Below are 12520 nucleotides of genomic sequence, written 5' to 3' on the forward strand. Positions count from 1 at the left end.
TGTTCGTTGAAACGAACACACACACATCCTGTCAATTATCATATTTCTAGCTCCTGACAGCAGAGCCTGCGGCCGCCCCACAGACACCAGTCTTGGGCTACTAGATGTGCGATGACAGCACCATACCTGAGATGGAGGTACCTGCTGCACACAGGACGTGACAAAGAGTGCATAATTAGACAACACCTTGCCTTTGTCGGTTGGAGTAGGAGGCTTGTCCTGGTATCTCACCGTTGTTGTGTCAAACATTGTCTCCGAAGAACGGGTCTTCCAGGGTTTTAGAGGGAAGGTTAGATATTTTGAAATTTTTTGTCCAATTCAATTCAAACTTCTCACTTAAAAAAAGACAATATTTTTCGAAATAATATGAGGTAAAACAAAACTATTCCTACCTTCACACTAATCAACCTTGACCGCAGCAGGCCGTTTGGGCTCGTGTGTCGCCAGAACCACGTCGCACACGCCAGCTTCGATGACATTGAAGGGCCCGGCGTCGGGCTCCGATGCATACTAATGTGTGTTCTGGGGGTGTTGACACTGATGGGCCTCACGGCTCAATCTGGAAGTTTCCAACTTCCGTTCGGTTGTCAACCCGAGAGGTGTCGGAACAGCTGTACCGAGGTTGTCAATCATCGATCGCATCGCGATTTGTTCGTCCAGCTTGAATCCATCGCTAATAATCAATTCGGCTACCAAGGGAAGGGAAATTTCACGGAAATTGCCTTTTATGGAACCCCTTTCGAGCTTCCAATCGATTCTGACAACCTAAAAAAACAATTAATCAAACCGGATCGGCTTTTCAGCTTTGATCCCGCTGGGGCCTTTTTATGTTCGATAGTCGCGGCCGACCCCTTCCGTGACGATCAAGACATCATAAAATGCCCAACCGGCAATAAATCCAGAAGTCGTGATTAGTTCCTTTTATTCGGGCGCGCAGGGTTCGATCATTATGTGGCGGCACGGTGTGCCATTGGCGGTTGTTCTGGGAAGAATTGGACGGCTTTTGTTCCGTCCCGAAAGCCGCCTTTGTTCGAGCTGGATTGGACACGTTCCGGAGTATTTTTTTTTTTTTTTGAGGTTGTTAGCGGCATAATTGAATCGTTATGAAAGTTGTGGAGAAAGTAAAAGGGTTTTAAAGAAGAAATTTGATATTTTTATTGGAGCAATTGAAATCTTATTTAAAACGAACTGTTTTGACTATGAAATCGAAAAAATGTATATTAATTGTTTTTATATAAGTTTGCTCTAAACTAAAAAGAAATTCATTTAGGATAATGTCAATTCAGCAAATATTGATCAATAGTATTCCCAGCCAGCAGAAGAATCTTATCCGGCGTCGTCGGTGCCCCAAGTGGAATCCACACATCCGGCAACCCAGCGTCCTTCCGGGCCGATCGCAGTGCATTCCTCAGTGCAAACAACACCACAACCGTCGTATTGAACGGCGGTTCAGCCGTTGCCTTGGACCTCAGCACTCCCAACGGGTTCGAACTTCCGCGAAGAAAGTTGATTCGAAAATCCACAGGAATATCCTTCGCCCCCGGTGGTTTGTAGTTCGCGGACCGATTCGTCAGCAAGGCACCGTTTTTGACGTCGTAAACCAGTGCTTCGGTGAGGTAATATCCGATGCCCATGACCAAAGCTCCCTCGATTTGTCCCACGTCGATTCCTGGGCTCAAGCTTTCTCCAACGTCCTCTAGAATGTCGTACCGCAGCACCTGAACGTTCCCGGTGAGGATGTCTACCTCGATTTCGGCGCAACCCAGTGCTGGAATCAGGTATTCCGGAATGTCCAACTGGCTGAAGGCAGCCTCCGCACAGAGATCGATGTGTTTGGCGTAGGACTTTTGAACAATCGTCTCCCATGTGGCATTTGGGTTATCTTTACGGATGGGCTTCATACGATCTAGCAGCATTTCGCAAGCTTTTTTAACAGCCTGAAAGAAAACAATATTTAAGTGAAACACAACCTGAAATGTTCTGATATCTTACGTAGCTGACGGCTTCACTCGTGACGCTACCACCCGTCCCAAACGAGTTCGGCGACGTAAAGCTGACCGACGGCTTCACGCTGACCTTCTCCAGAGGAATCCCCAAAACAAAAGCCGTGACCTGCGCCACCTTTGTGTTTATACCTTGTCCCATTTCGATGCCACCATGGGTTACCGATACGGTTCCATCACCGTAGAAGATCGACACAATTGCGTTCAAAGTGCCAAGAAATTCAGTGAGGAACTGCGCCGGAACGATCGCGATGCCACGTTTCTTCCAGCGATTTGAGGCATTGAAGTCTTCGATGGCACGCTTTCGACTATCATATTCGACGTCCTTGCGGAATTGTGGAAGAAGTTGGTGCATTTTGTGGTCCTTCTGAAGGTTGATCATTCGAACTTCTAGTGGACAGAGTCCCGTTTCATGAGCGATGTGTTCCATGATGTTCTCGATCATGGCTATTGCTTCGGTGGAACCTGGAGCCCGACACCAAGTATTGGTGGGAGCATCCGTTTTCACCGACTTTCCGGTGTTCTTCCAGCCTTTGGAATCATAACAACTGGCAAAGAATCGATAGATGAGGTACTCGATGGTATCGTTGATTGAGTTGCCGTAGTCCTGGATGAAATCATTTTCCAATTTGATAATCTTTCCATTTTGATTCACTTCAACGTTGTAATCCGCGATGTTCCCGATGCGCTTCCCGATCATGGCCATGTTGGTCTCCATGGGAAGGACCAACCTCACTGTACGACGACTGAGATGAGCTGCCAGAGCACAAGCACAAGCCACTTGTGTAGCCCGTAGGGCCTTACCGCCGTAACTCCCACCCAGGCGACGAACTCGTACATTGATACTGTTCATCGGGATCTGCAACGAGTCAGCGATCGCTATCTGGACCAAATCCATCCACTGAGTTGAGGAATACACGTCCAATCCGTCCTCCAAGGGGACGCAAATGCAAGTCTGGGTTTCCATATGGTAGTGATACTGACCGGCGAGCTCTAATCTTCCTTTGACAGACTTAGTGGCAGACAACTCCCCACTCTTCTTGGTAGCACTCTCAACAAATCGATCTCGATTATCATTATCCATAATCATCTTCACCGTCGCGTACACCGGCCTATCGCTGACCTTCTCGTAGCTTATACGAACCAATTTGGCCGCTTTCTGCGCCAGCTCGAACGTGTCAGCCAATATTATCCCAACGGCTTGTCCGTGGAACAGTACTTCACCGCTGCAGAAGATTTCTTCCACCTCGAACAGCTGCAGCTTGGCCGTAGCAAAGTTATTGACGCCCGGAATATCCTTCGCCGAATAGAATAACTCAACTCCGGGCAATTTCAGTGCCTCCGCCGCATCTAAACCAACAATTTTCGAGTGCACCTCGGTGGCTAGTACGAACGCAGCGAACAGCTCGCCAGGTTGCGGAGCAAGATCGTTGATGAACTGCGCCTCGCCGGTCGTCTGCGGCAGCGCTTCGATCTTGGGCACGTACTTCGTGAGCGGCCAGTTCTTCTCGATCGTGTCGAAGCTCTGCTTTCCCGAGGAAAGGGGACGTTGCAGCATTGGTCCACCCGACTTGTACGCTGGACGCAGTGGGAATCGACCGTCTTCCGGGACGATCGAAAGGACGAATTTGTAGAACAGCGAGACGGCTAGGTTTTTGCGATACTCGATGGAGGTGTCCGGTAGGACCCAGTCGGGGTCCAGTTCGTTGGCCAGTGTGCCCAAGGCGGCTTGAAGGGTGTTGTTGTCGAAAAGGTTCTTGCCGATCAGGAGGTTTTCCGTGGCGACAGCGTGGGTGAACTGTTAGAAAAATCAACAATTATTCAACAATTACGATTTGAATCAAAGATTACCTTTGGATTAATTCCCCCGAAGCAAATCCTGGCCGATTCAACGCGATCCTTGCTGGCATTAAATTTAATCAAAAATGCTCCATTCACATAGGCGCGAGCATTCTGCACGGTTGCCATCACTTTGAACGACTTGAAAACAAACACGGACGGATCCAGCGCAGGAAGTGCCACATTTTTGATCACCTTCTTGGTCATGTTGGTTTCTATGAAATCTTGCACGTTAACGCTGAACGATTCCTCGTTTGATTCAGCTTGAAAAGAAAAAAATAAGTTACTAATCAAATTACAAAGATTGTTAAAATTACCGATCGTTACAGTAGCTCCAATGGCATCCAAAACGAGAAAGCAATCTGAAGGAAACTTATTGTGTTTATTCTTGATCATGAGATTCCCAGCTATTGTTCCAATATTCCGCACAGTTGTGTTGGCAACCTTGCCGATATGATCAGCCAAATCTGCACAATAGCTGAATTTACTGTTTCTATTTGCGGTAGTTTTGAGAATGGTTATGAACTCAGCTAGCGAAACATTCGCGCCAATAGTCAACTTCTCATCCAGAGCAAATGTATGCAGATCGTAAACAGAGTTGACATCGATGAAAACTTGAAGTTGATCGCTTCTACGGAAGAGTCCTAAAAAGAGGTTGCATTGTAATTATAAGTCCAGGCCAAATAAAAAAATGCTCTGATCAGAAAGTATATGAGATTTTCCAAAAGAGTACTCAAAATTGGCCCTCCAGCCCAAATTTCAGCCCATTTGGTTGATTTTTGCGCAATTTTTGGCCGTCGTACCTTCCCAGTAACGACGTTCTAGCAGGATTCGTACAGAGTTCTCACAGAGCTGGATATTCTTACAGCATTCTAACAGAAATGTTCTACCGTTCTAACAGGATTCTGGCAGAACCAGTTCTGCTAGAAAATTTCGTGACTGGGTTGCTACGCCACCGGCGCTATTTGAAATTCAGCCCAGTAAGAATTTGCCAGACTTTGAAGGCCTTACATACCAAAAGGTGCGCAAAGATCTGGCGATCTGGCCTACAGGCCACTGATAAAGATCCTTCAAAAGATGCGCCGACAATTGGTGAGTGCCTCGAAATACTTGTCACAATTGAGTGTCCCGATTGCAGAGACATCTATGTCGTAAAAATCTAATTGTGTAATGACGCATCTTTTGAAGGATCTTTAGCCACTGATGTTGATTATAATCGTATTAGTGGCAAATATGCCTAAAAAAGTTGCATTTCCGAAAAAAAAATACATTTTCGGGTTAAATCCCATTAAAGCTTGTTCCCGCTATCGGCAAGCAAGATTTCAACCAAATGGACAGAAAATTGGACTGGAGGCCCAATTTTGAGTACACACTTAGAATGTTTTGCCGAACTTCGGCAGATTTCTGCCGAAATCAGAACAATTTTTCGCTCGGAAGAAATAAAAGCCGCGACTCGGTAGATTATGACACATTTTGCCGAATGCTCAGCGAAAACTGACAGTTAATTTTCCTAAGTTGTGCATTTTTCTGCCAAAATAATCATTTGTGCTGTTTTCGACAAGCTTCTGCCGGACTCGAAAATCAAAAATTAGTGCGTACTCTTTCGGGATATTTCATATATACCTTTCGATCTGAGCAACTTATTTTATTTTGACCTGGGCTAGTAATTATGCGTAACAAAAGTATCTATAAAAACGCACCGTGAGCAGTGTTGCCAGCAACCAACATATACGGTCTATTGCCAATCTGATTGAAAATGGTAAATATTTCGCTCACGTTGCACACCTTGTGCCATTCTCTTTGATCCGCAAAGATCATTCGAATCGGTTGTTGGGCTTCACCAGCAGTTGGGCAACTTCCAGCGCATACTTGTCCAGACTTTGGACAGACCTTGCCCAGATCTTCAATGTCTCGACAAGCGTCCAGCAGCGTCTCACTTGCATCAACAGCCAACGATTTGAACGCATCCAGAATCGATCGGTATCCGGTACACCGGCAGATATTCCCTCCGAAGGAATCCTCCACTTCTGCCATCGTCACTCGACCCTCCTTGGCCTCCAACAAGCTGTACATGCTCATGACCATTCCCGGAGTGCAGTAACCACACTGAGTCCCGTTGAAGTGGGCCAACCTCAGCTGAGCCGGATGGTATCCGTCCGCCTTGTTGCCGAGTCCCTCGACCGTCAGAATGTCCAGACCGTGGCAAGCCAACACCGACAGAAGGCACTACAAAAATGACACTTTTAAATTTCTCAAATCTAAGCTTCAAAATGCACAATATTACAGAATTGACAGCCAACGTGGTCCGCTTCTTGGTCACCGGATGCGGGCCGGACACGTTGACCACGCATGCTCCGCAACCTCCCTCCAGGCACATGAACTTGGTACCCGTGAGGTGGGCATGCTGACGAATGAACGTGTTCAGCGAGGTGTCCACGGGAACGGTACCGGCTTGGACTGCAGTTTGTGGTGTTTGCCACAAAAAAAATGTTATGGTTTGCACTTCTTCTACTGTACTATGCACTCACCTTCAAATGTCTTTTTGTTTATAGTGAAAGTAACTTTTTCAATGGGGCTAAAATTTGTTCAAGATTGTCAGAGCTTGATCAGTTAAATATTACTGCCTTTCAGTATTTACCTTTGAGCTTCTGAAGATGCCCAAATGTATGATCCCAACGATGAAAACATGTTACTTTTGAAATATCAAACACTTTAAGATATTCAATATTCAATTGCTTAAGCGTACACAGCAACCAAGGAATTTGTTGTCTTCTTATTCCAATCCTGAAAAAATGTGATTATAAAAAATTACAAATTTAGTTGTAAATGTTTATAGGAAATTGTAGCTTAGGGAACGAATAAAAAAATAAATCTATAATTCCCGTAGTTTTGAAGATGTCTGTAACAAAAATCTGAGTGCAAAAATTCTGGTTGATGTGCACCGTTAAGCTTCGATTATTGCTAGCGACTTTCCACACTGGCCACTCACTACTGAATGAGATTTACTAGTGCCACACAAACTTTTCGCAGGTACCATGCCCTACCATAACCATCGAAATGTTTTGCAAACTTAGGCACTTCTTGTGGTGACTTGATAGCTTTGTATGAGGTTCACAGTTTCGTTCTCTTTGCAATTTTTTTCCTGGAAGTTTAATTAAATTCTTAAAACACTGATAAAAAGTTTAAATTTAGTGGTTTATTCTGATATTTTTTTTCAAAATTATAATCAACACATTACTTTTAATAAACATTTTAATGTATGTAAAATATGCCACTTTTTGTATTTGTATTTTATCTTTCAAAAATATACCGAAGGTACAACCTTTTTTGTATACCGTCAACTGGGGTGACATTGGGTCTGGGGGGTGAGATTGGGTCATACAAATTTCGGCATTTTTGTATGACCCAATTTCACCCCCCAGACCCAATGTCACCCCTGTTGACGGTACATTGACTTAAATGATAAGGACCTTATGTTTCATTAAAACTAAAAAATTAACAACACAGCTAAAAATGTAGTAATCCAGCTGCGTGTAAAAGGCCTGGGTGTAAAATAAATATTGCATTATTTTATGAAATTCTGTGTAATATTACAACCTGAAATATGTAGCCCATCAGTATGGGAAACCTACATGACCGAAATGTCAAGCTCATATATGCGTTTATCCTAACAGCTTTTCATCGGTCTGATGGCCGAGTGGGCTAAGGCGCCAGTCCTAACTGTTGGTGCTGGGTTTGAATCCCGTCGGTTGCAACTTTTTTATGTGTTTGCAAAAAATGTACATGCAGTGTGTAATATTAAGTGTTTATTTTAACGAAGGTAATGTGCATGCTTTTGCATGCGATTTTACAATCGGATTTTTTGCTGTGAACTAAATAGAAAACTAAAACGAAATAAACTAAAGAAATAAAAGTGTCGATAGTAATAATTTTGTTCGGTCACCCTGGAATGACCCCTTTGCGCAGTCAAGTATCGTCGTAAATTTATCAACAATGTTTTCAGAGACACCACAAAAAATGCTCAAGTTTGCAAAAAAAAAAAATAACTTCTTGGTGTGAGTCAGTTTCCCATGTGCTGCAAGTCAATTGCAGGTGAAAAGTCAATGTGAAAAGTGGAATTAATAAAGTTGCTGCAAATTTACGTTCCTTTTTTTTTTCATCTAAATCAAATTTCAAAAATGTTCTCATCATTGAGTTCGTATATCTGGGAGTCAACAGAAGTTCAGAGGTAAGTTTTGAATATTTTTTTTGTCTTCGCGAATTTGAAAATAGGTCGAAAAATTTCAGCCCCATCGAAAAAGTAACCTTTACTATCAACAAAAAGACCTATGAGGGTAAGTGCAAATAACTAGATTTATTTTCAAAACATCACCTATTCCATCAACCCCTCAAAACGCAGTCAACACAAGCACCATTCCCGTGGACACCTCACTGAACACGTTCATTCGTCAGCATGCCCACCTCACGGGTACCAAGTTCATGTGCCTCGAGGGAGGTTGCGGAACTTGCGTGGTCAACGTTTCCGGCCCGCATCCGGTGACCAAGAAGCGGACCACGTTGGCTGTCAATTCTGTAATATTGTGTATTTTAAAGCTTAGATTTGATATATTTAGAAGTGTATTTTTTCAAGTGCCTCCTGCCGGTGTTGGCTTGCCACGGTCTGGACATTCTGACGGTCGAGGGACTCGGCAACAAGGCGGACGGATACCATCCGGCTCAGCTGAGGTTGGCCCACTTCAACGGGACCCAGTGTGGTTACTGCACTCCGGGAATGGTCATGAGCATGTACATCTTGTTGGAGGCCAAGCAGGGTAGGGTGACGATGGCGGAAGTGGAGGATTCCTTCGGAGGGAATATCTGCCGGTGTACCGGATACCGATCGATTTTGGATGCGTTCAAATCGTTGGCTGTGGATGCGAATGAGAAGCTGCTGGACGCTTGTCGAGATATTGAAGATCTGGGCAAGGTCTGTCAAAAATCTGGAAAAGTTTGTGCTGGAAGTTGTTCAGCTGTTCAGCAACCGATTCGAATGATCTATGAGGATCAAACAGAATGGCACAAGGTGTGCAACGTGAGCGGAATATTTACTATTTTCAATCAGATTGGCAATAGACCGTATATGCTGGTTGCTGGCAACACTGCTCACGGTGAGTTCATGCAAACAATCTTGTTTAAAATGATTACATCGAATCACCATTTCAGGAGTCTACCGACGCAGCGATCAACTTCAAGTTTTCATCGATGTCAACTCCGTTTACGATCTGCATACATTTGCGCTGGATGAGAAGTTGACCATTGGAGCGAATGTTTCGCTAGCTGAGTTCATAACTATACTTAAAACTACCGCAAATAGAAACAGTAACTTCAGCTATTGCGAAGAGTTGGCCGATCATATCGGCATGGTTGCAAACATCCCTGTGCGGAATACTGGAACAATCGCTGGGAATCTCATGATCAAGAATCAACACAATGAGTTTCCTTCGGATTGCTTTCTCGTTTTGGATGCCATTGGAGCTACTGTAACGATCGGTAAGTTTATCAATCTTTATGATTTAATTAGTAACTAAACTATTTTTCTAAGCTGAATCAAACGAAGGGTCGTCCACTGTCCACATGCAAGATTTCATCGAAATCAACATGACCAAGAAGGTGATCAAAAATGTGGCACTTCCCGCGCTGGATCCGTCCGTGTTTGTTTTCAAGTCGTTCAAAGTGATGCCAACCGTGCAGAATGCTCGCGCTTACGTGAATGGAGCCTTTTTGATTAAATTTAATGCCAGCAAGGATCGCGTTGAGTCGGCCAGGATTTGCTTCGGGGGAATTAATCCAAAGGTAATCTTTGATTCAAATCGTAATTGTTGAATAATTGTTGATTTTTCTAACAGTTCACCCATGCAGTCGCCACCGAAAACCTCCTGATCGGCAAGAACCTTTTCGACAACAACACCCTTCAAGCCGCCTTGGGCACGCTGGCCAACGAACTCGACCCCGACTGGATCTTTCCGGACACCTCCATCGAGTATCGCAAAAACCTAGCCGTCTCGCTGTTCTACAAGTTCGTCCTTTCGATCGTCCCGGAAGACGGCCGCTTCCCACTTCGGCCAGCATACAAATCTGGTGGACAAATGCTGCAACGTCCCCTTTCCTCGGGAAAGCAGAGCTTCGACACGATCGAGAAGAACTGGCCGCTCACGAAGTACGTGCCCAAGATCGAAGCGTTGCCGCAGACGACCGGCGAGGCGCAGTTCATCAACGACCTTGCTCCGCAACCGGGCGAGCTGTTCGCTGCGTTCGTTCTGGCCACCGAGGTGCACTCGAAAATTGTCGGTTTAGATGCGTCGGAGGCACTGAAATTGCCCGGAGTTGAGTTATTCTATTCGGCGAAGGACATTCCGGGGATCAACAACTTTGTGACTCCAAAGTTGCCGTTTACCGAAGTGGAGGAGATTTTCTGCAGCGGAGAGATTCTTTTTCACAGTCATCCGGTTGGTTTGATTTTGGCTGAAACGTTCGAGCTGGCGCAGAAAGCTGCTAAATTGGTTCGTATAAGCTACGAGAAGGTCAGCGATAGGCCGGTGTACGCCACGGTAAAGATGATCATGGATAATGATAGTCGGGATCGGTTTGTTGAGAGTGCTACCAAGAAGAGTGGGGAGTTGTCTGGAACTAAAATTGTGAAGGGAAGATTAGAGCTTGCCGGGCAGTATCATTACCATATGGAAACTCAGACCTGCATTTGCGTTCCCTTGGAAGATGGATTAGACGTGTATTCCTCAACTCAGTGGATGGATCTGGTCCAGATAGCGATCGCCGACTCGTTGCTGATCCCGATGAACAGTATCAACGTTCGGGTTCGTCGTCTAGGTGGAAGCTATGGGGGTAAGGCCCTACGGGCTACACAAGTGGCTTGTGCCTGTGCCCTGGCAGCTCATCTCAGTCGTCGTACGGTGAGGTTGGTCCTTCCCATGGAGACCAACATGGCAATGATTGGAAAGCGCATCGGGAACATCGCGGATTACAACGTTGAGGTTGATCATAACGGGAAGATCATCAAGCTGGTGAACAGATTTGTTCAGGATTATGGGGCATCGGTCAATGATAACATTCAATACATGGTCTCCAGATTCTTCGGCAACTGTTACGACTCGAAAGGTTGGGATAACGCCGGAAAGTCGGTGAAAACCGATGCTCCAAGCAATACCTGGTGTCGGGCACCAGGTTCCACCGAAGGCGTAGCCATGATCGAGAACATCATGGAACACATCGCGCATGAAACGGGACTCTGTCCGCTCGACGTTCGAATGATCAACCTTGAGAAGGATCACAAAATGCACCAACTTATTCCGCAATTCCGCAAGGAGATCCAGTACGACGAACGAAAGCGCGCCATCGAGGACTTCAATGTGTTGAATCGCTGGAAGAAACGTGGCATCGCGATCGTTCCGGCGCAGTTCATCACTGAATATCTGGGAGTTTTGAGCACTATCGTGTCGATCTTCTACGGTGATGGAACAGTAGCGGTCACTCACGGTGGCATCGAAATGGGACAAGGTATAAACACGAAGGTGGCGCAGGTAACGGCGTTTGCACTGGGGATTCCACTGAAGAAGGTCAGCGTGAAGCCGGCGGTCAGCTTCGTAACGCCAAACAACTTCGCAACGGGCAGTAGCATCACGAGTGAAGCCGTTTGCCATGTATGAGTTCTTGCACATTTCCAAGATAATGAGACTTGAAAATAACTTTCTTTCAGGCCGCTAAAAAAGCTTGCGACATTCTTCTGGAACGTATGCAGCCCATCCGTAAGGATAACCCTAACGCCTCCTGGGAGACGATCGTCCAAAAGTCCTACGCCAAACACATCGATCTCTGTGCGGAGGCGGCCTCTGGCCAGGGAGAGATCCCCAACTACCTAATCCCTACGCTGAGCTGTGCCGAACTCGAGGTGGACATCCTCACCGGGAACGTTCAGGTGCTGCGTGTTGACGTTCTGGAGGACGTCGGTGAAAGCATCAGTCCCGGAATCGACGTGGGACAAATTGAGGGCGCCATGATCATGGGCATTGGATATTACCTCACGGAAGCCCTGGTTTACGACGTCGAAAATGGTGCCCTGCTGACAAATCGTTCCTGGAACTACAAACCGCCGGGGGCGAAGGATATTCCTGTGGATTTTCGGATCAACTTTCTTCGCGGAAGTTCGAACCCGTTGGGAGTGCTGAGGTCGAAGGCAACAGCCGAACCGCCGTTCAATACGACGGTGGTGGTGTTGTTTGCACTGAGAAATGCACTGCGCGCGGCTCGGAAGGACGCCGGGTTGCCGGATGTGTGGATTCCGCTAGGGGCTCCGACGACGCCGGATAAGATTCTTCTACTGGCTGGGAATACTATTGATCAGTATCTGTTGAATTGATTGATTTGGTTTGGATTTTGTTTTATTTTTATTATATTGTAATATCTTAGATAATATGGTGAAAAGGGTTAATAAAAGTATTGTTAAAATAGTGGGGGTAACATTTTCAAATTAAAAAGAATTAGTAACAACTCTTCCTTCTCTTCCCTACGATCGGACTTCCTCGTCAGAGCCACCTCAATTTTTCCATTAACCCCAATTTACCTTTTTCGCTAACTGGGGCAAATTGTGGCCCCATCTGGCACAGTTTCGCAAGTTCACCGGTCTC

The 12520-nt window shown here is 45.7% G+C and overlaps 2 protein-coding genes across 2 annotated transcripts; one reads left to right on the forward strand and one right to left on the reverse strand.

Moving 5' to 3' along the window:
- Nucleotides 1-1244: 1244 nt before the first annotated feature.
- On the reverse strand, nt 1245-6879 carry LOC120426098 (uncharacterized). Its single transcript, XM_039590801.1, has 7 exons — nt 6864-6879; nt 6127-6299; nt 5543-6068; nt 4160-4486; nt 3855-4105; nt 1993-3801; nt 1245-1937 (listed from the first exon to the last, which is right to left on the reverse strand). Exons 1-7 carry the CDS (start codon nt 6877-6879, stop codon nt 1278-1280), a joined length of 3762 nt encoding a protein of 1253 aa, XP_039446735.1. The 3' UTR covers nt 1245-1277.
- Nucleotides 6880-8020: 1141 nt separating this feature from the next.
- On the forward strand, nt 8021-12489 carry LOC120426101 (uncharacterized). The gene is made up of 8 exons (XM_039590805.2): nt 8021-8070; nt 8130-8176; nt 8242-8414; nt 8473-8989; nt 9045-9371; nt 9424-9674; nt 9728-11536; nt 11593-12489. The coding sequence occupies exons 1-8, from the start codon at nt 8021-8023 to the stop codon at nt 12250-12252; spliced, it is 3834 nt and encodes a 1277-aa protein (XP_039446739.1). The 3' UTR covers nt 12253-12489.
- Nucleotides 12490-12520: the final 31 nt, after the last annotated feature.

This window comes from Culex pipiens, chromosome 2 (genome assembly GCF_016801865.2).
Source record: "Culex pipiens pallens isolate TS chromosome 2, TS_CPP_V2, whole genome shotgun sequence".
NCBI classification, from domain to species: Eukaryota; Metazoa; Arthropoda; class Insecta; order Diptera; family Culicidae; genus Culex; species Culex pipiens.

Coding starts and splice junctions, on each gene's coding strand:
- LOC120426098 (XM_039590801.1), bottom strand. Junction 4,106..4,159: donor TGGAGCTACTGTAACGATCG/GTAATTTTAACA, acceptor TTTCTTTTCAAG/CTGAATCAAACGAGGAATCG. Junction 1,938..1,992: donor CGAGTGAAGCCGTCAGCTAC/GTAAGATATCAG, acceptor GTTTTCTTTCAG/GCTGTTAAAAAAGCTTGCGA.
- LOC120426101 (XM_039590805.2), top strand. CDS start 8,021: ATGTTCTCATCATTGAGTTCGTATATCTGGGAGTCAACAGAAGTTCAG. Junction 8,415..8,472: donor CCACGTTGGCTGTCAATTCT/GTAATATTGTGT, acceptor TATTTTTTCAAG/TGCCTCCTGCCGGTGTTGGC. Junction 9,675..9,727: donor TCGGGGGAATTAATCCAAAG/GTAATCTTTGAT, acceptor TTTTTCTAACAG/TTCACCCATGCAGTCGCCAC.